The sequence below is a fragment of the Anser cygnoides genome, chromosome Z (assembly GCF_040182565.1).
Source record: "Anser cygnoides isolate HZ-2024a breed goose chromosome Z, Taihu_goose_T2T_genome, whole genome shotgun sequence".
NCBI lineage: Eukaryota > Metazoa > Chordata > Aves > Anseriformes > Anatidae > Anser > Anser cygnoides.
In genome coordinates, this window is record NC_089912.1 from 48,380,755 (window position 1) to 48,404,327 (window position 23,573).

The following is a 23,573-nucleotide window of genomic DNA, read 5'->3' on the forward strand; positions in this document are numbered from 1 at the left end:
CAATGCCACCATGTCAGAGAAATTACTCCTGTACACTGATTACAAACCAAGAGGTGTTATTCCCTTTGAAAACGACATAGCTTTTTGAACGTCATGAGGCTGCTAATGCTTCTGGTTTACCCTATGCTTCCTTTGAAAGGAGACGAAGCCATGCAGGCAATAGAGACATCTACTGGTATGCTGTGCACAGCTCTCCTCTGGGAAAAAAAAAATATATATGAAACCCAAGCTTGTGGGAAAATCTCTGCATATTCAGTTTAGGAAAAGACAGGATTGTGGGCAATTAGCATCCAAATGATTTATTCCCTGCCAAATTTCCATGAGTTCATAGGTATATAAACACAGATTAAGTAGTACAGGACCAATTAACTGAAGAAACCAACTCCAGAAAGTACAAAAGAGGATGTGGGAGGTGTGAGGGGAAATGACAGCTATAAACAAATGAGTGCCTCTACTGGCCCCCCTGGGAATCAGAGCTCTGTTCATTGTTTCCTCTGATATTTTGAAAGCAATTATCTATATTCTGCTCTGTATTTGCCACAAATACCTGGAATGGAGCAATTAGCAAGAAAATAATTCATAATTTCCTCACTGCAGTATTAGGCCTGAATTAATACACCACCTTCTTAGCAGTGGGCAGTTGTGCAACTCTTCAAAGTGAAAATCACAGAGAATGACAAGGGAAGAACTAATGTTCTTTTAAATTTGTTAAACTACTCAGCTATCATACTGGTGCCTCCTGCTTACCTGAGTAATGGTGGTGCAGATCTTGAGATGTTTTCAAGCAGGCAAAGATATCTGAAATAATGTTTAAAGGATCATTATGTTAATTATTATAGCAGAGATAAATGCATGGTTTTTGAATTCCTTCCATCCCAGGGTTTGCCATGAAACAAATTAATCAGAATTACTGTCTGAGCATTCTGAAGAGGAGAATTACTAATAGGCTTTAACTGTGTTGTAATGTACAGTATATCAGCAGATTTCAGTCGGTGCAATACAGCCAGATGACTTATTTATTCAGGGAAATGGTGGGAAACCAGCAATATTAACCTCAAGGACATGTAGCTTCTCTGAGCCAATTACACCTCTGGGATATTAAAAGCATTTTACTGTCCATCATGCTTCACAGTCTCCCAAAGGCATGATTTTACCAAGTCCATCCTTAGTCATTAAGCATTCCATTAACTGTACTATTACAACAAAGTTACAATAATACTGATTCATTAACCCATGACATCTAAAATGCTGTTAAATTATAAACAGACAAACAATTTCTGTGGTTACATACATAGCAGGCACAGCCAGATCAGATTTGGTCCAAAAATCTTTGTTTTATAAAAATTCTTTTTAATAAAACCAAGATTAATAGGCATGTTTCCATTGATCAGATTAAATTACTTTATTATATTGGAAAGAAATCCTTTGAAATGCCAGGTTGGAAAAAAAAAAAAAAAAAGAATGCTATAATATTTTATATTTATATATTTAATATAATTCTGAAAAATGAGATAATTGGAACTGAATCTTCATCAAACCATTTGAAAATTACACTCTTCTTGTTGGTCTACTTTATTTGCTAGGTTTCCTTCCCCAGTGGAAGAGATCTTATATGAAAAACACAAACAGATCCTGGGGGAATGATCAGCATTTCCAACCAGTGCTCTTGGTGATTAGAGGTCCCTTTTGCTCTCTTTCCTGAAGGACCCAAGTAGTTTTATCACATTTTCTGCCTTGTCAGATGAGAAGCATGAGAAGTAGACTGGGGGCCAACTTATTCCTTTTGAGGATGGGAAAATCATGTTTTAATCAAACCAAGGGTGCACTCTGGAGAACAGCCCAACGACATCCCACACCTGCAGCAGTGCCACCGTTTGTGCACAGCCTGACCCAGAGAGACCACACATACAGGGGAGACAAGCCTAAGAGTGATGTGCTTCTGTATCACAGCTAGCTTCAAACAAGAGACAAATGTTCCACTGTTCAACCTGTTATAGCTAAATCTGTCCGAAGACAGACTAATAGGCAATAAATACAAGTGAAGTGAACTAGCTGCTTTGGAACAGAGTCACTCCTCATTATGAACTTGAATTTCTTTATTGGCTATTTCATAATAAGTTCAGTGCTTCACCTGCTTCACCAACTTGTTGTAGAGGAACTACACCAAACTGGAATTCAAAAAATCAAGCATACATTAGAAATTGTATACCATAATCTATCCTCAGGCATAGACACAGCTTTAACTCAGGCTTCTCTCACACTGCCAGTGATTAATTTTTTTTAAAGTTTATTTCTCCTGAAAAGGACATCATTGCAGGACAGACTTGAGTAAAAATAGATATTTTTCTTTCAAGATTTTACAGCTACCATGAGGAAAACATGTCCTCACAAAAAAAAGAATAATAATAAATAAATAAATAAATAAAAATAAATCTTACGTTTCAAAATAAGATTTTATAACCAATGTATGAAACAAATATAACATTTCTTTTAACTATCCAACTATAGTAAATTAATTTTCTTTTGGATTATGTACTTCTGAATTGTCAAAGTGGAATTTGCAGAGAGGAATTAAAAGGTGTGGCAAGCAACCAAAAACTTACTGTCAGGTCCTTCTGAAGCTCTCAACCTGTTTAAAAACAAACATTTGATATTTTACTCCAAAATTCCTGTAATTAAACTATATATAGTATATCATATATCAAAGAGGTATGATCTATATGAAGGCAAAACTAAATTTTGATAAGCAATCATAAAACAAAATAACCTGCAGTGAAATTTTGTTCATTGCAACAATTAGCAAATAAATTTCAGTTACCAAAGAACAGCCACGTTTTTCTGCACGTTCCTTTCTCTGCTGTATGTTGAACTCCTTTTGCAGTTCTGCACTGCTGTTCATGTCATTTACAATGCAGTAACAATATCAGCTAAAGACCTTCAATCACGTACACAATTGTTCATTTTTCAAACCATGTGAATCAATGCTGAGATGTATTCAGAGCTACACATGCCATTGCTTGCATAAAAGGTGACTTTTTAAACAGTTGGTCTTTTGGATTAACAAGGCTGCAAACGTTAACGTTAACATTAAAGGTACCTTTGTTTGAGAAGACACTGGATATGATTCACCTAACATACCACTGAAGACAACAGACTCACTCAACAGACTCAGACTTACAGAATCAAGCTACCCAAAAGCCTGTAAATCCTGCTAGTAAGTATGTAGTTTGGCTACTGGATTAAAAAAAAAAAAAAAAAAAAAACAGGATGGGTAAAAAACACAGTATCTTTCTCCCTCCTCCCATGGTGAAATCACATGGGATGTGACAGTTTTCTAGTACATTTTATTTATTACATCAACAGCATTACTCAGTAAGGGAAACATACAAGAAATTGATGAAAATAAGAAAGAAGGAACAGAGAGACAGTACTGGATGAAATAAATTACCCCCAATATTAAGCTAATGATCAATCAAGCTGTAAAAAATAAAAATAAAAAAGCAACATTGAAAACACATTTGAAAACAGTATAATTTCAATACATATAATAAAAGCTTAATAACTATTGAAAACTGATTATAAAAACTAAGTAAATATTTTGTAAATATGTAAACTCAGTACAAAAGAGATTAATCACAGAATGAGAGAATGTTTCACGAGCTGCTAGGATTTTAATTACTAATAATGGAAATATGCAATTTGCACAGCAAAATCATATGCAACTCATGCTTACTAGATAGTATAGTTAAAGACACTATGGTAATCTTAGTGATTGAATTAGAAAATTTGATATTGTTAGAATAAAAAGGAGTGTCCATTCCACCTAAAATTATACATTTCCTTTGAATGGATCTATTTTACTTCCATCAATACACCTTCATTTAAAGAAACCAAAACAGACTAAATTGTCTTAACTCCTCATTTGACCTCAATTTCCCATTCTAAGTATATTACAGAACTGAAGTGGAAAGTTGCAGAAAGTACAGCAGAAAGTACAGAAGTCTCTTTCTAAAAGCATGTGATGAATATCTTAATATGCTAATGATACGTACGAGGAGTTTCTCAGATTATTTCTCTGTGTGCTTCCAGACATGCTATTACTCAAATCCTATAGAGAAGAGAGATACTTTTACTGGTATAAATCTGTATATCGCTGTCACATACTCACCAAACAATTAAAAAATGTAAAATCTTGAAAACATTTATTGATACTCTTATTGTTAACATGAATAATCCCACTGACAGGAGAATCACAGCATTGCCATATCTACAGTAAAATGCAATAACAATTTGCTCATACTGCAGTTTTTCATGTTGTCTGTATATAACTGAATAAAATAGTTAGCTGTATCAGAGCTGTATCTCAGTGTAGTTACAAAGCATGTTAAAGGTCTTCTAATACTGAAAATATTATGGGAACCCTCTTTGTATTAGTAAATTCCAATTTAGCAATAAGCTTTACAGCTGTTGGAAATAAAATGCACCCTAAACCTCTATAATAGAAGAAGGCAACACATTAAGCAGTTCTCCAGGGATATTTAGATCAAATATTTTCCAGGTCTTGTAGTTAGAGAAGTAGTCAAATGATCTTCCAGCCCTATTACGAAAAATTGGGTCAGCCTGCCATTTGCAAGATCCTCCTAAAGTGCTAGTCAGAGACGGGATTATTCTTCTGAAAAGTCAGATTTCAATCCTCAAAGGAAGCAGAGCTCAAATCAAAAGTTTGAAGAAGACAAAGACTAAAGATAAACTAACCAAAATTCAGCTTTGAATATTTTCTGAGACTTAATTCTCAATTTTTTTTTATTTCAGAATTCACTCATGTTTTCATCATGTAGATTGCTTTGCAGATGAAAAATATCTTTAACAAAACAGAAACCTCAGACACATCCTTGCTTTGCTCCCTGATACCCATTTACCCTCCTGGGTAAATTTGAGAAGTATTATAATTCTTTAACTCAAAATATATGTTAACCCACAATGAGCAGTTATATGCAGCAATATCATAATATCTCAACAATGTATGTATTGTTGAGATGTCATAACCCAGACATAACCTTATAATCCAGACAGTACTTAAGAGAAGGCACAAACATTCAGTGGGCATTGGAAACTATATCTTAGAAGATTAAATGATTTGAAGCTAGTGTTCTTGAGGTGACCAGTTCCTGCCTAATTCTGATCCCACTGTAATCAATGGAATATTTCTGCAGGCTTTAAAAATCCTACCCTTGAATTTTAAGCAAGAAACCTTAATATAAATTTTGAAGCATCAGATTACTTCATCTTTTCATGCAGTTTTCCTGACTGTACCTTTATTTTTGCTTGTCTGACTCTGTGTTTCACATTTTAAAGATTTATTGATGGAATCTCCCAACCCAGGTTTTGCAGAATACATAATTAGCAAAGTTATTTCTATTTTTATCTCTGACCTCTTTCACACACACACAAAAAAAAAAAATCATTTTTTAATTACGATTTGAGCAGTCTTCACAAGTATTTGGGATTCAAATTCTATGCCACTCAGAATATCAGATCTGAAACTATCTGTTTTATTTTCGTTCCCTTTTTAAAAAAGCAACTCACACTACTACAGTGAAAAATAAGCTAGGCTGTTAGACATCATTGTTTCAAAAATCAAGTGCTATAAGTAAAACAAGCAAGAGTGGGTGCTGTTGAAATGGAAGAGGAAAAGATTATTTAACAGTTCCTTTTCTCAATTTATTCCTTGTTAATTTTCTGACATGCCTCTGAGAAACTCCTACACAACATAGTGAAAGATGCATTTCCTTCTATTAGCCACACCATTTAAAAACAGACAGAATTTTCTACACAGCAGCTTCCTGCCCACAGTCTTCAGGACATATAAATTGGTCTAGCTCCATTAAATTCAAGGGGCATATGTTGATTTACATAGGCAGAGGGCCTTTATGTTATTAAGCTGCAAATTAATTCTGATGAATCATAAGGCAAGGTGTTTATAAATCAGAGGTTAAGAAATCCAAGCTTTGAAATTATTATCAGTGTTTAACACTTTGCAAGAAATAACTATCTCTGTGTGACTGCTTACGAACTATGCAGCTAACTTTCCAAAAATCTTTTCACTGTGCAGACCAGTTCTGCCCACAAGTTCAGGACAAAGATGGGTGCTCACTTACTGCATAGTGAAACATCAACACATACTTTGTTTCTGGCCACTTTCTTCATACTCAAAACCACTCCATGACTCAATAATTTAATATCCTACTTCAATAATCTTCATAGAGTGTTAGCAGCTCTTAAATTATTCATTTACTCACACACAAGCACAGTGGCAGCATACAGGAAAGTTTCTCGTGTCTCAAGAGGTATTTCGCGACAAATAACCTATAGTTACAAGTCCACAGAGGTCAGCAGAGCTATCCTAGTCTCAAAACAGACAAATCTATGGACTAGGATGTGTAATCTTAGGTCTTACCTCTTGAGAATGCCTCAGGTAATCACAGAATGGTATGGTATGCCTACGGATGTCTTGATTTTTCATTTTCTGGTGCATGTAACTGAGACATTCCAAACCTAGCCAAAAGAGCAGGTATCAGCTACTTCCAGAGTGTATAAGAACAGCTCTACTGCTACACACACCTATTTAGTGCTACAAAATAAACACCTATATGCCATAATGCCCTAGCAAATGTGTAATGGGCTATAAAAGCAAGAGTAGTATTTCACAGGGTTAAAACTGACTGTTTCCATTCTCTGTCAGCAGAATTCAGAGGAGTGCAGCCCTTCTCCGACCATGCTGTGCTGAGTCACAGCACTCCCTTGTGCTTCTCCCAGCAGCTTGCAGGATGAAGCTAGTGAGCTGCATATAGCAAAACTGAAGGATAAAATAATCCATGCAAGGATTTCTCAGAATGAAAGAGATGAAGAATTTATAAAAGAACAGGAAGAATGCCATTCCCTTTTAATTCCAGCAGAGACGATGCAGAATTCATTTCTTCACTTTGGAGGATGTGTTTCTGAGCAATGAGTAATGAATAATGCATTCAGAAGATCTGCCAACAGATACAGTATCACAGCACTGCCTGTGAGTGTATATACCCAGAAAAATTCACGAGAGAGTTTATTTTTGCAATAAGCCAGAATGCCACTTCAGAAGACACCTCAGGAGAGGAGGAAAGGATATCATCTTCCCCACTTCCCACTTATTCCTGAGGATTAGTACTCTACTATTTCCCATGCAAGACAGGCAGCACTCCCAGAAAAATGCAACTGACCTTCCATCCAATCTATGTCCCTTTTTGCCCTGACATAAAGTAGCAAGTAACCAAGCCACGCATGCTTGCAATCTGCTTCTAATTCTGTAAAAATTATGCCAGGAGGTGAAAGTGGAAGATGACACTTTGAGTTTGTGAATTTTTATTTACTGCTTCTTTTTTTAAAAGCTGTCCTGAATTCACTGTCTGCAAAGTACCACATACTTAGCTGACTGAAATTAGACACAGTAAGCCAGTTCTTGCTGTGTTTCTCTTCCTCATCCCAGATATTGATCTCTGCAGGCTCTGAGCTCACTTGGGTGTTCTGGGGACAATCATCCACTCTAATCACCTGGCAAGACACAGACAAAACGACACTCGATTTATAGGATGACTAGCACCTCTGCAGTTCCTCTGACAGCTACACTATGACATGGCCTTTCAGTGCACCACTGAAATGCCAATGACTGAACTGTCTCCCAAATGAAAAACAGATTTTCCCGTATTTGTTAAAAGCTGCAGAAGTCACATTGCTTTTGTCTAGTCAATACTACTGAAGAAAGATCTGGTGCTATAGGTTTTTAAAACAAACTTCAAAGTCCCTCAGAATACCCTAAGAGACAATCAGGTCTCAAAGTTCAAGTCTCCGGTCTGTTGCTGACCTAAGCATCTTATGTAAACAAAGCGGTCTTCACCTTTCATCTCATTAAACAGGAATAATTCTTTCCACCTGACAAAGATGCTGGAAATCTCTTCAGAAGTGAGTTTTTATATATCTATGTATAGATACAGTAAGGAAAGTTGCCGTATTTCTGTGACACAATCAACAAGCTATCTACAATGTGATTACTGGTTGATGGATTCAGAGAAAAGACTGCAGGGCTCCTGTAGGTGAGTGAGAACCTTATAAAGCCTGGCTTTCCTCTTTACAGTAGCACACAGTCTGGATGCAGCTCACCACTTCTTCTATCTATCCGACAGCATATGAAGCCTCCACAATTGATTCTCTCAGCTGAAGTGCAAGGACTGATTCCTTTCTGTGTAATATCAATAATAGTCTTGGTCTACTATCTAACAAAGTCCATAGGCTTCATCGTGTTCAAAACTGAAATGCCACACATTCAAACAAAAGGGAGATTAAATCAAAGCCAGACAAAAAAAAAAAAGGGGGTTCTCAATTTGTGTGCAGCCTTTTAAATGCAAACATATTCAACTAAACTTTAATTTTGCTCTACACTGCAGAACTGCTCTTAGTGAATGAAAAAGACAGCTATGGGATATGTGATTCCCTTCCATCTACACATACCGGCACCTGAAGGGGTTTTTGATTCTTCTTTTCTCTCCCAGACTTTCTGTCTCTGTTTTGTTGTTTTGCTTTTGTTGCCTCACTGTAGTGTAGCTCACTAGATGGTAAAGACTCTGTGGGAAAGAATCAAAAAACACCATTAAGCTACAGAGCTTTTGTTTGCTAAGAGAAGATCTGATAAGACAGAGTTGGCAGATCTCCAAAGCAAGCTGAGAAAGACTTGTGACACCCAAAGCTAATATTCAGGCAGTTCATGCAGTTCAGTGCAAAGATGTTCACCATCATATGATATAAAACAACAAATGTTATCTATCATCTCATACTATTTATACTTAGAACTGGAATCTGCCATATTTTAGCTGCTGGTAAGCAAATTTGGTGGTGGACAGGAAGGTTTGTAAGCCTTCTATAAAAACGTCATTCATTATCCATTCAACCTTCTGACAATGTATCTCTTAGGTATTCTGCAAATTCATTTGGTTCTTGTAATTCTTGGATTGCTTCCCCAGGGTAAAAGACTCCCCAAGAGCCAATATCATTCCTCTGTCACAGCAGCATTGTAGCCACAACTGTAGGGGGCCATTTAGGTGGGGAGAATCAGGGCTGGACTGCCACTGTGGCTTACACAGTGGTGTCATACAGCTTGTACCAGGCACACTTACAAATTCCCCACAGCAATCATTCCCAGCACACAAAAAAAAGTGAAAGAGTAGCCCTGGACTCTTTCCTTACTACCCTCAGCTGCAGCTAATACCTCCTGAATGCCAAAAAAAAACATCTTTTAATAACGTCTTGTATCTCCCAATAAAAGATACTGTAGAGGTACAGCATTTTTTTATTATCACCTATGGCCTTGCAGGTTTTCCCTCTTTTTTCTTTTTGAGAGGATGGTAAGCTGTTGCTCCTGCAGACACCCCAGTCCCTCCAGAGGGGGCTGATCCAAAAGGAGGTGTTGTGTTTCAGTTTGTTCTCAGAGATGATGCTGTGCTGTGAGCTGCTGGAGTTGTAAGAGAAGGACTTTGATTCTTTTATCTGGACGCGCCTGGGAGGGCTACCTGTGCAATTGCAGTCACGGTTATAGGAGGAATGTATGCACAGGGCCTTCTTCTGTCTCTTTCTTGAACTGAAAACCCCTTTTTCATCACCTTCAGAGAATCCCCAGTTCACATAACCACCTTCAGTTTCTTCCCTGTCATCACAGCAGGGTGCTGCATTCTCTCTGTCATCCAGTGGTGGCTGGAGACTGAGAGGATGATCAGCCTCTACAGCATTAGTCTTTTTTGATGGCAAGTGAATAACAAAATCCCTCTGGCTCCACTGATAATCTTCTGGCTCTTTATCAATGAGGCTGACACTTTGCATGTTTTGCTGCACTGCAATGCTCCTTTGCAGTTCATCACTGAATACATCTTCCCTGTACTTGGTAGGAGCACTCGAAAAGGACAAATTTAAGGTGACATCCTCTGAAAAGGGCCCTCCTTGGTGATCAGGAGGTACCAGCAAAAACTGTCCATATCTAGGGGTTGACTTAGTCTCAGAAGATATGCCTGAAGTGAGTGTGTCACTTTCTATTTCTATCTTCCGAGAGCTGTCTTCTACCACCTTGTTACTCTCAGTCCTCAGTTTGTGGTCTTTGCATTCTGATGACCACTGACTCCTTACCAAGCTCCGTAACAGAGAGGGTGGCATGCTGTAGTAGTGGTACTTCTTGTCATACAAACACTCCAGACTGCTCAGGGTCTTGGAATAGAGCACGTTGCTCCAGCTATGGGGCAGCTTCCTACAGGATCGACATTTTGTGTCAGCCAGTAAGGCTTCTTCCACCTGCAAGGTGTCTACAGCTGAAAGCACTTTCAGGATGTCCACTGTCAAGGCAGACAGGTCTTGCAAATGTCCTAGCTGACTGTCGAGGGAGATTAAAGACTCCTTGATATAAAATACCTTCTCGTGCACTTCTTTTAGCTGCAGAAACATCTCCTCCACTCTAGACAGAATAAGAACAGATAATTAAAACATCAAAACACAGATCTTTGCTTCTGTGTGCCAGATGATTAACACACTTTAAAAAGCCAGTATTTAAAACAATCCTTTCTATTTTTTTCATGTGAATTCCATTCTCATGAACATGTATATTTGATAAAACCCATCCAGACTTAAAACACGTCATTCAGTATACTGGGCCAAAAGGCACTGACTTTTAAAGAAATAGACCTTTTGCTCAGAGAGAATCTATCTTAAAAAACATATTTCTGCTAATATGCATTCCATGCCATAGAACTACTAAGCCACAGACAAGAAGACACAGCTTTGGAAATGCTACATTGTGTACTGCTGTAAGTGTAAATGCTGTAAAAAAGAAGAAAAAAAAAAAGTAAAAAGCTGTAAAGTATACTTCTTGTCAGCCAGTCATCTTTCATTTCTACACTTTTGTGCAAACATGAGAAGGATGAGGCTTCACCCTACAGATACTATTCCATTTCTCAAATGCTGCTTGAAAATGGTCTTCCCAACAACCCGTATGGCCTCTTGGAACAGATTTTTTATGTTTGATGCTACCAGTTATCTTCAGCCACCAAAAAAAAAAAAAAAAAAAATCAGCTGCCAAAAATCAAAGCCTTTTTTTATGGTCTTCAAATCCCCAGTGAACAGTGCAAGAACTTCTTGGACTGGAACAATATCTTTTTAACCAATTCATTATCTTCACGTTTGCTAAAGATACTCTCTCTGGTGCTCTGTCATTAAGACAATGATGAACCAGCTGCAGGCAATATGCAAAAGAAGCTCTCTTCCTTTGTTACTGAATAACTTAAAGATGCAGCTTTCAACCAACAACTGAATAAAATCAAATACCAGTGTTCCAAAATGTTTTATTCACCTAAATGAATTCATTGTGTTAATGTTATGCAATGCTAGGAGTACATTATAACTTGGCACTCCGGAAAAAAATTCCTTTCTAGGTCTATAGGTATCCAGTAAATAAAATCTTCTTGCTGTAATTGATTCTACAGCTTTTGAACAAAACTATTTATTTTATTTCTTCTACAAGGGATATTCATTTTGCTTATATGTTTTGTCTTGGTATGTAGAAAATAAGACCATGAAAATACAAACATCAAGGGCCTATCTATATCTAGGCAAAACAAATTTTAGATCAGATCTGTATTGGCATTCAGTAAGACTTTTTATAGAGCTCAGTTTGTTTAATTCTTCCTTTTAAAAGTAATGACAGCTTTGCCATTGATTTCAATAGAAAGCTAAATTAGATCAATACTGGGGGCTTTGAAATCCTGTTAATAGTTACATATTGATATTTTGCAAACGAAGATGGTACAGTGCAGATAATGCTACACTGGTTATACAATTATTTTCTTACACAGCTAAGCCTCTAAATAAAACTACGTATTGTATGCCATATTCTGGCATGTCATCTTGGTGATACCTTCTCTGCAAAAGGGAAAATGTAGAACACCATTCTGCACACAGTGAGCAGTTGCCAGTGAGCAATGTTGGTTGGGCCTGTGGGAGAGCAGATTTAAGGAAGGGGAAAAAAATAAATAAAAATAAAAATAAAAATAAAAATAAAAATAAACATAAAAATAAACATAAAAATAAAAATAAAAATAAAAATAAAAATAAAAATAAAAATAAAAATAAAAATAAAAAAGCTTGGTGTACAACAGCAGCTGGAAGACAGAGGAGTGAGAAGCAGCCCTGCAGACCCCAGGGTCAGTGCAGCAGGAGGGCAGGAGGTGCTCCAGGCAGGCAGCAGCAGTTCCCCTGCGGCCTGTGGAGAGGCCCCTGGTGGAGCAGGCTGTCCCCCTGCAGCCCATGGGTCCCACACGGAGCAGATCTCCACGCTGCAGCCCGTGGAGGAGCCCCCGGTGGAGCAGGTGGATGTGGCCTGGAGGAGGCTGCGGCCCATGGAGAGCCCCCGCAGGAGCAGGCCCCGGGCCGGAGCTGCAGCCCGTGGAGAGGAGCCCACGCAGGAGCAGGGGTCTGGGGGGAGCTGCCGCCCGTGGGGGACCCGTGCTGGAGCAGTTTGCTCCTGGGGGATGGATGGAGCCCGTGGTACGGAGCCGTGTGGGAGCAGTGCTTGAAGAGCTGCTGCCTGTGGGCAGCCCCCGCAGGCTCAGTTCGGGCAGGACGGCATCCCGTGGGAGGGACCCCACGGGGAGCAGGGGCACAGAGGGACCGTGAGGGAGCGGCGGAGATGAAGTCTTAGGGACTGACCGCAGCCCCAGTTCCCCTGCGCTGTTCGGGGGAAGGAGGTAGAAGAGAGTGGTTGGGGGGGAGGTGTTTTTAGTTTACTTTTAGTTTCTCACTGTGCTATTCTGCTAGTGATAGGCAAAAAAATATATTAATTTTCCTATGCTGAGTCTGTTTAGCCCATGCCAGTAATGGGTAAGAGATCTTCCTGTCCTTATCTCAACCTTTGAGCCCCTTTTCACCTTATTTTCTCCCCCTGTTCATTTAAAGAGCAGAAGTGAGAGAGCTGTGTGGTGGAGTTTAAGTAGCCATCATGTGAAAACACTAACAACCCCATTAACTACACTGCACGTGTCCAAGGATGCAATTCTGCCAGCAAGGCTTCCCAGACAGGCCTACCATTCAGGTCAAATAGACATGTTACTTTTCCATCAGATTAGTATGGTCTACATATGCTACTGCCTCTCAAATTCACAATGGCCATAACTTGTCAAAAAGCATTAAAAGTCTTTTTTTTTTTTTTTTTTTTTTTTTTTTAGTGTAACAAATGTATACAAAGAGCACAAATTTGCAGCAAAACACACCTTTCTGTTGTCACACGGATCCTTTCACTGTCACTGGAACTCAAGCTTTCATTCTTCTCATGAAAATATTTTTCCACACACTGTTCCTCAAAGTCATGTAGTTTCTTCAACTCCTCATCACTTAAGTACAGCTCTGAACAAAGAAATAGGAGTTGGTATGAAGTGTGAAGACAAATACAATTGAGTATGTGTCCATGAAAAAAGAAAAATGACAGAACAGGTTTTCTTCTCCTCCCTTGACAAGAATGAAACAGACCTAACTCCATGAAATTTGGGCTTATGTACAAAGACCAAACATGCCAAATCCTCTCCGCCCTGCTTGTGAGCTCGTTTCAAAGATTTCACTCTCTGCCTTGGCATTTTCATTGATTTTCCACAGGGTGGCACTGGATCTTCATTGCTAAAAGCAATTGTTTAATCACACAAAAATTTCCTTAAGAAACTTGTCAAGCGATGCATAGGCATATAGAAAAGGAACACAAATGTATTTAAATGGAAAAAAAAAAAACTCACTGAGAAAAGTGCAGGCAAAGTATGAGCCCTCTTCTATCCAAGGACTTTTGGATGTGCTAAGCAGTCTTACAGCTTTCCTGGTATCTAACATACCTTGCAAGAAACCCTCTGTGTCAGTCGCTTATACTATGCATGCATATAAAAAGAGCAGTGGTACTTCAAAGGCACGCTGATATATCCAGCCATGAAGGAGGAGCTGAGCCTAGGAACAGCAGTAAAGCTGCTCAGCATCGATTAGTTGAGCACACTTTTGAACTCTGTAACCACTTGTGAGCATGGCAGGTATCTTCAGGGATTCATGTTCAGCAGAGAAAATCCTATATGAACCATAACCCAAGAAGGGTCTGCTCAGTTCAGTTATTAGGTATCAAGAATGTACACTGCTTCAAAAAGAATAAGGCTGTGTAATACTATACAGTAATGTTTCCCATTTTAGATAAGATTACAGCCCCCAGCCTCTCCACAACCTCATTCCCCTGCATTGCCCCAGCATCCATCAAGACCCTCTGTTGAGTATTCATTCATTCCCCATCCTGACACCCTGCAGTCCGCTCCTCTCATTGGCTATGGCTGTTCCTGACAGAGCAGCGGGAGCTGGAGGCAGTGGGACACAGAGCTGGCATTACCATGAGGAGGTGTTAGGAATGACCTCGGGACAGAGGAGTACAGGTCAGGAAGGGTGAAGGAGGTGGGATTAAGGGGCAGTGATTAGCCAAGGCACAAAGGAACCAGTGTGCAGTGAGGAAGCTGAAGCTCCTGTGCCCTCTCCATATATCTTCCAACACCAGATCTCCTCTGTCCTCAGGTTCTGCAGCTACTTCCTCAGCTTCCACAGACACCTGTTCCCCAAGATGGGGGGCAGCAGCAGTACTGTGAAGTACTACTGTACAGGGACTTGTTCTGGGCATTCATGTTGGTATTAACTGCTATAAAGTAACGTTGACACATTGACTAACAACCAATCTGAAGCCTAACATAAAGTGGTTATTTTGTTCATGACCAAAAACCTAGCAAGCTGGAGTTTTCTTGTTCTCCCAGAGACTCATATAGTCTAGGAGGATTTTCCCCTCACAGCTCCTTTACATCTACAAACAGGTCTTGTTACTTGATGCAGAAATGGGTTCTCAAATGGCAGGTTTCACTTCCCCAGACAACGCTGCAGAAGTCAAGAAGGGACTCTGCACTCATGCACTGCATTATATAACGAGTCAGGGACATAAGAGTCATTTGCTGAAGCATCTTTAATGGGCTGCTAACACCTCATCTCAAAATACCCTGAACTAGCTTGCTTAATACACGTGACTCTCATTACAAAGGAAACTGAAAGCAGGAGACTGATCTCCATTCAGTGCCTCTTTACTTAAACTGCCATTCATCTTAGGAGCCACAGATCCCAACTACCTAAGCTCCAGAGAAAAAATTATGAAAATTTAATGGTATATGGAGGATACAGGGGGAAGAAGTCATTGAATAGTACCAGAAGAATAAACACAGACTCATCAAAAGTATTTGTAACTCTGGGCTATTAAAAAGAAATCGATGGTCTTTTCGGGATAAATGTACAAAAATGTATGCCTTCAGTGTTGTTTATTTTCTGTCAGAATAAGGTTTTTCTACCATACAGAAGAAGTTAATATCACTTTATTTCAGCTCCAAGTTGGGATATATCTATGTCACTCCAGCAGGATAGGTTTGCAACACCTTCTTGCACGTCATAGGCTAGCTACATTGAAAATAGCTATGACTGAGTATGATGTAAGTTAAAACCTCAGAGCCAGAGCCTGCCTAAGTTCTTAACTGTTACTATCTATATTACATTTTGATTGATGCACAATATGTAGCAAAACAAAAGCTAAATAAAAAGCAAAACATTCCCCTAGTCACTTTTTTTTCTACAAGACTTCTCAGACAGGCACATTAAATTCTGGTTTGCAAATAAAAACAGCCTCCAGGCCAGAAAATCTCTTTTTTTGGAGAAACTGAGCTACAAAGTGATGGGAGGCTGGCAAAACATTCCTCATAATCCATTTCTGTTGGTCCCCAGTTTAGCTCTGCTTACTCAGTCCAACGTCGCCTTCCTCTTGATCAGACTCGTTTATGGGCTGGTGGTGGAAGATACGATTTATCAGAAGTCCAATATGGCTCAGGAGAATAAAAGGTGGAGGCAGCCATGGCTTGTCATGATAGGTCATAATGTAGCGGTACCGGTTATACTTCCAGAGCTTGTTTGATATGGATTTCAAATCATAGTAAACATTACTGAGAAGAGAGAGAAACGGGAAAGGAAGGTAGAACACTCCTGTGAGGAATCTTCTCAATACAGCAAAAGATGCTTGTCTACAGATCTAATTTGACACTGAAGAAAAGTCTCATCCCTCCAATGAAGTAAATCAGCTTAGCAACTTTCATTTAACAAAGCAGCAGCATGTGCCCGCAGCTAGTGCACAGAGAATGAGATCTTCAAAGCTGCCTAACAGATTGGGATATCCAATTCCCATTCACTTTAATGGGAACTGGGCAAAAAATATCCCTAAAGTGGCTTTGAAATCTCAACCAGATTATTTAAACTTTAATACATAGCCTATCTGGGAATTCAACATTGTCTGCCTCTTTGGACTGGATTAAATGTGTGAGTCAGGCTAAGGGAAGAGTGTTAACAACGCTTCTGCTGCCTTTCAGTGCTCTCCCCCTACAACAAAATACATGCTGCAAAAGGCAGCTACATGAGCAATTCTTCTGTGGGGTACTCTTTGGAGCACTGATATTACTAAACGTGATGCTGGTGTTGCATAGAGTATTTCCTGTACTGTCATAGACCCAAATACAGGAAAGCAACTTTGTGGTTTCTGGCACTTTAATTTCAGTTGCATTGTCATACTACAGACCCAACATATAATCAAAAAAACATCAGCGTTGCTTCTGGGAGCATAATTAAAAATATTGCTTATACCCTTTTTTGGTCCCACTTCTGGAACAATCAAATCACTAAGCAGAAGGTTTAACATATCATCAATGCTGAAGGTTTAAATCTAGAAATAATTCAAATTACAATTTCACAGCTGTGCATTAAAAAAAAAAATTAATGCCTTGCCACAATTTCAGGAAAGGGATTTCTAATTGGAAGTGGGAATAGAATGAGTTTTGATCGTTCAGTTTTCTTGAATATTAATCACTACATTTCTTGATTTGAATTTTTTTTAACCTACAGCTGACTTTTTCTTCCCCAGAAATACTAGAACTCTAAGAAAAAAAAAATTAACTATTTGGGTTACACTGTTCTTTATTAATATTTACACAGAACTTGATTTACTTCAAGGGTTTCCCTCAACCCAAAAGGTTAAAATTACTATAATGACATTGATGAAAGCTTCCTAGTCTGGCAGCAGACATTAAAAAGCAGATAGTTCAATACACAACAGTTAGATTTCAGTTCCAGAACATATTAAATTGCACCAAACAATAGGAATTCTTAAACAGTTACTTAAAGAGTATGCTCCTACAATGGCATTACCCTCCCTCCCTTAAATTCTCCTCTTATCTGCCAATTTAAAACTTGTGCTACCCTGTGATGAGTATTATATAGGCTGCCAGCACAACAAATACAATTTTTAGGAACAAAGTACAACTTATGTCAGAGCTGAATTAATGTTACTTGTTTGCCAAGTGGAGTTGTCTACTGCCACAGAGCCAGGTTCTGTTCAAACTGCAAAACAGTCAACACAGAAGTGTTGTCAGAACATCTATCAGTTGTCTTTGCTTTTGCAGCAATATGGCACGGTACCTACTTAAAGAAAGCAATAAGTAAGTTGACCATGATGATGTATTGCACAAAGAGGTAGACAGCTTGGAGGAACGGTGTGAGGAAGGACCCAGGAGGACAGTCTTGATTGGTTTCGCAAACTAAAAGGGAAAGACATACAGAGCACCATTAGCAAGGGAATATAACAGAGCACAGCAAGGGCATGTGGAACAGGTTGCGCAGGGGGGTGGTGGAGTCACCTTCCCTGGGGGTGTTTAAGAAAGGTTGGACCTGGTGCTTAGGGACATGGTTTAGTGGGTGACATTGGTGGTAGGACCTTGGAGGAGATCCAAGACCTTGGAGGTCTTTTCCAACCTTAATGATTCTATGATTCTATATGCTCCTCATTTGCCTGAGCAAGAAACAGAATAGTCCCAGTTTCTTCCACAGACATATGTTGTTAAAAGTCTACTTCTGTGTAAGGAAGACAACTCTTCATGACCCTACCGCCTCATTGTTTCCATTTCATTCAGAAGCTCTAGACACCATTTTATACATATCTTATGACAGTCACTATGACTTTTTGTTAAGTGGAAAATAACGCGACTGCAATATATTTGGGGGATGGCACACACTCAAGTAAACTGCAATACAAATCTTTGATCCTTAAAGCAAGTGGCAAAGCTTTCACTGACCCCATGGTGAAACAAATATAGCTACAAGGCTGCTTTATCAGAACTGAAGTATTAATCCTTTATAGCTAAAGTAAGATCATATTAATTAACATGCAAATGTACATATGGATACTTTTGATAGTTCACAGAAACTAAGGGATCCCTTTGAATATTTTTAAACTGAGAAAACAACCACTTTTTAATGTTTGTGTTTTTTAATCAAATTTTGCACCTTTGAGGAAATTTTAAAACACTTTTGTAACACAGCAGTCCTAAATTCAGAAGATATTCCATGGCATAAAGATTCATTAGAGAAATCCGTCTTATCTGAGAAGTTTCAAATTTCTAAAGGTTTAGCATTACTAGGTGATTAAATGAATTAAACTGTGAAACTTAATGCCATACTTTTAATAAAAGTATTTTGACTTATATAGCCAAGATATGTATCTGTCATGTGACTGTTTCATCAATAATAATTGATGTGGCATCCTTAATTATTTAAGTGAATCAGGTCTAAACTGAACTATATGTCTTAAGTATCTATATGTATTTGTAAACCTTCTTTTCTGTTTTCAAGGCTATTTTACTTGCACCCATTGCTTAATAGTTTAAGAGTGCCTTCCACCTATATAATGAAATAACCCCTGGAGTGCCTGGTTCTTCTCTCTCACTGAGACAAAGCCAAAGACATAAGCAAGAAATAACATTTTTCCTATTGTTTTAAGCTATTTATTTTCATGTTCAGCTCGTTTATTTGTTTAAGAAGGATGTCAAGTAATTCTTACCATGGTGAAAAATCATTTTTTTCTTTCCTTTTTGCTTTTCCCTTTATTCTGTCTTCCTAATAAACTTAAATAAATAATAATAAACCTAAAGCAGTCTTTTCTCCAAGAGATCAGCAGCTTAGGACTGTCCCAGCTGCAAATTCATTTCACTGACAGAGTCTGACCAAGAATTACCTTATTATTAGTCCCTATGTACTTTGTTCTGAGCTTTGTAATATACTTCATTTCAGAAGTTAAATTTGAAAGTTTTAAAGTTTAATCTTCATTTTATACAAAGAAACTAAAATTCTCACCTTTATTTGTGCAGTATTACAAATTAAGGCTATATATACACTGGAATAAAAATTGTTTGAGTAAGGGTAGACTTAATATGTGGCCAAAATTCTAACAGTCAAAAGTGAACTTGTTTAAGCACATATTAAATGTAAGCTGTTGAGCTGTACTCTGAAAATCACCTACCATCTATTTCTCCAGCATAGACCTCACCAAACATCATCCAGTAGGGCTGAAACACAATATCTCGGGCGAGAGTCCAAGAAGGAGGCTCTTCTGGTGAAAGTATTGCCTTTCGTGACACTCCAAAACTCAACAGGACAATGGCCATCATGACCACAATATAGAACATGTTTGCTGTCTGGACATGGAAGAATTAACTGTGTTAATTATGTGCAAAGGAGACTTACATTTTAGGGAAGAAAATCAGTCACTACTTTTGCAAATAGCAATACAAAAACAGGCTAACAATCTAATATGCTGGAGGAAATTAAAACATTTTCTAGAGATTAAAATCAATTCTGGAACAAAAAGGCCAGAAGTCTTGCCTCTCAAATCTCTCTAAAGATCTTATCCAATATTTAAAAAACACAGAGACCTTGTGATGGTGCTTTTCATCAGTGGCATCTTCATCTAAACTAAGAGTACAGAATAGCAGTTCAAATGATTTTTTCCTTCTAACACTGAATCAGAATTACTATGCAAGACAGAATATAAAAGTATTAATATGATAGTTCCAATAACTGAGGGAAATTACAGTGGGAATCTGCATATGTCCCTCAAGACTAGGCAGCAGTTCAGCAGCAGTTCTGATACCAAAAGAGAAAAAAAATTAACTTTGATCTCAGAGAAATTTTGCCTGCTAAAAATGGGATATAATTATTTGAATCAAAATGTAAAATAATAATGAGACAGTTTCCAAGAGCTAGGGGAATTATCTATAGTAGTGAGCCCATCTGCAAGAAACGGTGATTTTTCTTCTTACTATTATCAAGCTGGATCAGAAACTCTACACAAATACAACCCTTCTCTAAGGAACGAAGTGAAAATGGCTTTTGTGAATAAACTTAAATAATGAATAAAATAGAACTGAAATCTGGCTATCGTCAACCCACAAACAGAAAAAAACATGGCATTTTCAGGTAACACTTCACTACGAGTTATTAGGTAACATCTACTTTGACCACCACCCTTTTATGTCACTTCTGACCTTTACAAGCTCCTCAGTAGATGTCATGACTACAAGAAAATTGCTCCACAGTGTAATGCTTACCATTTTCCCAATCATTGTCAGATATGGGCCAGCATGCTGGTTCACAGCAAAGAGATCAAGGAGACGAGCATACCAAAATATTATATCCAAGCAATAAAGGAGCCGCCCTGCAGTTTGAACAGGGGGTTCAAACCAGCGCAGGCCAAAACCAATCATAAACAGGATGATGGCTATAGAATCAGTAAAATTCCAGTATTCATAAATCCACACCTTCACTTTTTGGCAGAATTTTCCAGGTTCTGAGATAAATACCTGAATAGAATGTGGAAAAAATCAAAAACAAAACAAAACCAAAACAAAAAATATACATAGCATCTCCATTAAAATCACAGATACATTCTTTGACCTTTTCTGTCTGAACAGTTTTATGATATTTGAAAAAGTTTGTTTCTTATTTCCTTTTTTTTTTTTTCAGGCCCACATACTACATATACTGCAATTCATTCTTTACTGAGGTTTAGACTTAATCTATAATGTTTTATTTCTCAAGCATGCCACACCAAATAGAATTGCTCTTCCTAAAGAAAAACAAATCCCAAGCCTGAACCTGTTCACTGAAGAGTGTGTTCTTCAGCAGAAAAGAACAGGCAGTACAGAACAGCTATCATTATAAATTAATTAATATTTTCTAGAGGAATGGTCATGACTTGCAGTAGCCCCTTCAAAAGCCCCTAAATCATGGAAAGCATCAACCTAACCTTGCTGATGGGGAAACAACTATTGCCTGTTATTGCAGGCTGAAAATATAAAGTAAGATCCTTGTATTGCACCAAGGGCATGCTAAAAAAAGGAGTGCTGGCAACTAGGAAGGTAAAGAATGAAATGTTCACTCCTTGAACTGTGAGGTGCCCCAAAGGGATTTTAAGCTTCACTGAGCAAATGTGTGAAGTGGAATCTTTGGGAGGCTGTAAATAAAACCTCTGCATGTGGCATGAGTGAGGCCAATTATGCAGTGCTGTGTAAGATCACACTGATAAGAACCAAGCAAAGGAGAGATTTTTAAATGTTATGCCCTGATCCTGCAAGAATTTACGCATATGAACACATTCATGTAAACAAGTGATCCTACTCAATTCAGCTTGACTAACTCATATGAGGAACTAGTTGTAGGATCAGCGCCTAAGGCTTTAACCATTACTTGATACAATCTAGAGAAATGGACGTTTGCAATTATATATAACAAGACCCTCAGCAGTTAATTAGCTGGACATGTAACACATATTGCCCTACAAAATCTTTGACAGCTGCCCAGAACTAGTACACGGACAAAGAAGATCTAGAAGAAATGAATTTCAAAGTCTCCAAAGAATGTTAATCCTAGAAAGGAGAACTGATGTTTCCACTGTCCCACCATCTACAGTGCAACAGCAGAACAGCAATCTCCAAAGTCCTTGATATTTCATATCCTTTTTTCTTTTCCCTATTAGATAATCCTTATATTTTTTTTAACCTCATGCAGCTACAGAACTTCTGTGTTCATCCCAAACTTCAATATATCCATAGCATTTCTGCTGCACCTTAAAATCCCTCACCCCTCTCATAATGATGTTGTAGTCTTCTGAGTGATCTGTTGTAACAGAATTCTTCACTCAGAACTGTGAATACTTTGTTTTATTCTTCTAAAAGTACAGCATTCCAAAAGCCATCTAAAGGACACCTCACACCGCTGTTGTTTACTGCTGCACCAATTCCATGTGGAAGATATGTCTGATCAGATAAAACGATTTGTGAAATATATAGCTGCATTTGTACCAAGCTTCATGGTCTGAAGTGCAAGGTGTGTTCAGAAACTCAGAAATAATTGACTGCAATTAATTGCAATTAATTTTCATTAGAGTATCATTTTTTCATGCCCAAACAATCCAGCGTTAAAATTTGCTGGCTTTTTTTTTTCAGTTTGTTTCTAGATGGTCAGCTAGACTTGATGGAAAATCTTAGATTATTCTACATAAAATACCTGATAACAATGCCCACACTCAAAGTAGTACCTAAAGACACATTCTATATTCATTATAGGAAATCTAATGGTCTGGTCCAAGAAAGTAAGAAATGGGTGCCCACAATAGGGCTTCAAAACCCAATTCAGCACAATCACTTTCAAACAAACTGTACGTTACCACTGGCTTACATAGAAATGGAGTTTTAAGGACAAACTTCAAGATGTATTTTTAAAGTCCACGTACTGGTCTTTATATAAAAAAAAAAAATCACAAAAATAACTGCCCTATGTAATTCTTTCCTCTGCTAAATTCTCTCAAATGGAAAATTCACAGTTTGGCATTCTCCAGTTTATTTTATTTTCTGGTTAATAATACATCCTTTATAGATGAGAAGTGTGAATGGAAAAAGCTTACCTCCCTAACTTTTTCAATGGCAGTGCTGAAAATATAAATAATAACAAGCCACTCTTGCACACTCGGTCTTGGTTCCATCTTCACCAACACAGTATAAGTGAAGAGCATGAGAAATGCCATGTATGCCATCTAAAAAATACACAGTATATAATACAGATGCATGAAAAAGTCCAACAAATTTCTGCAAATATATTATCAAATAACTACTCTGAATATAACAAAATATACTTTGAATATAAATATATATTCTAACTACTGGGCCACTCTAAGATTTTTAAGCCTAGCTCTCCAAAGCATTTTTGTGCAAATACTCTTAAATATCATCTGAAAACTGTGTTTTCGTGCTCAAAAGATTGAAGCAGAAAATGAACTATCGTTGTGCATGTTCACCTAGGCCCCAACGTCCAACAGGAGCCATACTATTACCTATCTTTCTTTCTAACTATGTAAATGTTAACCATCTACACAGTGTTACATGAATGTAAAGGTAATGCTACACTTTTGTCCTAATCTTGTGTAGGAGCAAGTAACCATTCTCAAAACTAAGTGAATCACATTTGATTTATCAGTGCCTTCCAAAACACAAAAAGATCAAATGGATAATATATTTAAAAGGTAACAAAACTTTCCA

The 23,573-nt window shown here is 38.0% G+C and overlaps 1 protein-coding gene across 4 annotated transcripts in view; it reads right to left on the reverse strand.

Annotated features, from left to right (window-relative positions):
- TRPM6 (transient receptor potential cation channel subfamily M member 6) overlaps positions 1-23,573 on the reverse strand; it is an 87,443-nt gene that overhangs the window by 19,680 nt on the left and 44,190 nt on the right. For 2 of the 4 annotated variants that reach the window (XM_066988849.1, XM_066988848.1), the window contains exons 20-33: positions 22,943-23,071; positions 20,589-20,840; positions 19,502-19,676; positions 17,630-17,744; positions 17,497-17,547; positions 15,904-16,103; positions 13,332-13,464; positions 9,387-10,525; positions 8,542-8,654; positions 7,461-7,587; positions 6,458-6,555; positions 4,053-4,108; positions 2,604-2,629; positions 748-798 (exon numbers count right to left, since the gene is read on the reverse strand). In XM_066988849.1, coding sequence (XP_066844950.1) covers positions 748-798; positions 2,604-2,629; positions 4,053-4,108; positions 6,458-6,555; positions 7,461-7,587; positions 8,542-8,654; positions 9,387-10,525; positions 13,332-13,464; positions 15,904-16,103; positions 17,497-17,547; positions 17,630-17,744; positions 19,502-19,676; positions 20,589-20,840; positions 22,943-23,071 — 2,665 coding nt within the window. The remainder of the gene's footprint in view (positions 1-747; positions 799-2,603; positions 2,630-4,052; positions 4,109-6,457; positions 6,556-7,460; positions 7,588-8,541; positions 8,655-9,386; positions 10,526-13,331; positions 13,465-15,903; positions 16,104-17,496; positions 17,548-17,629; positions 17,745-19,501; positions 19,677-20,588; positions 20,841-22,942; positions 23,072-23,573) is intronic. The other 2 variants (XM_066988850.1, XM_066988852.1) reach the window with 2 other exon arrangements.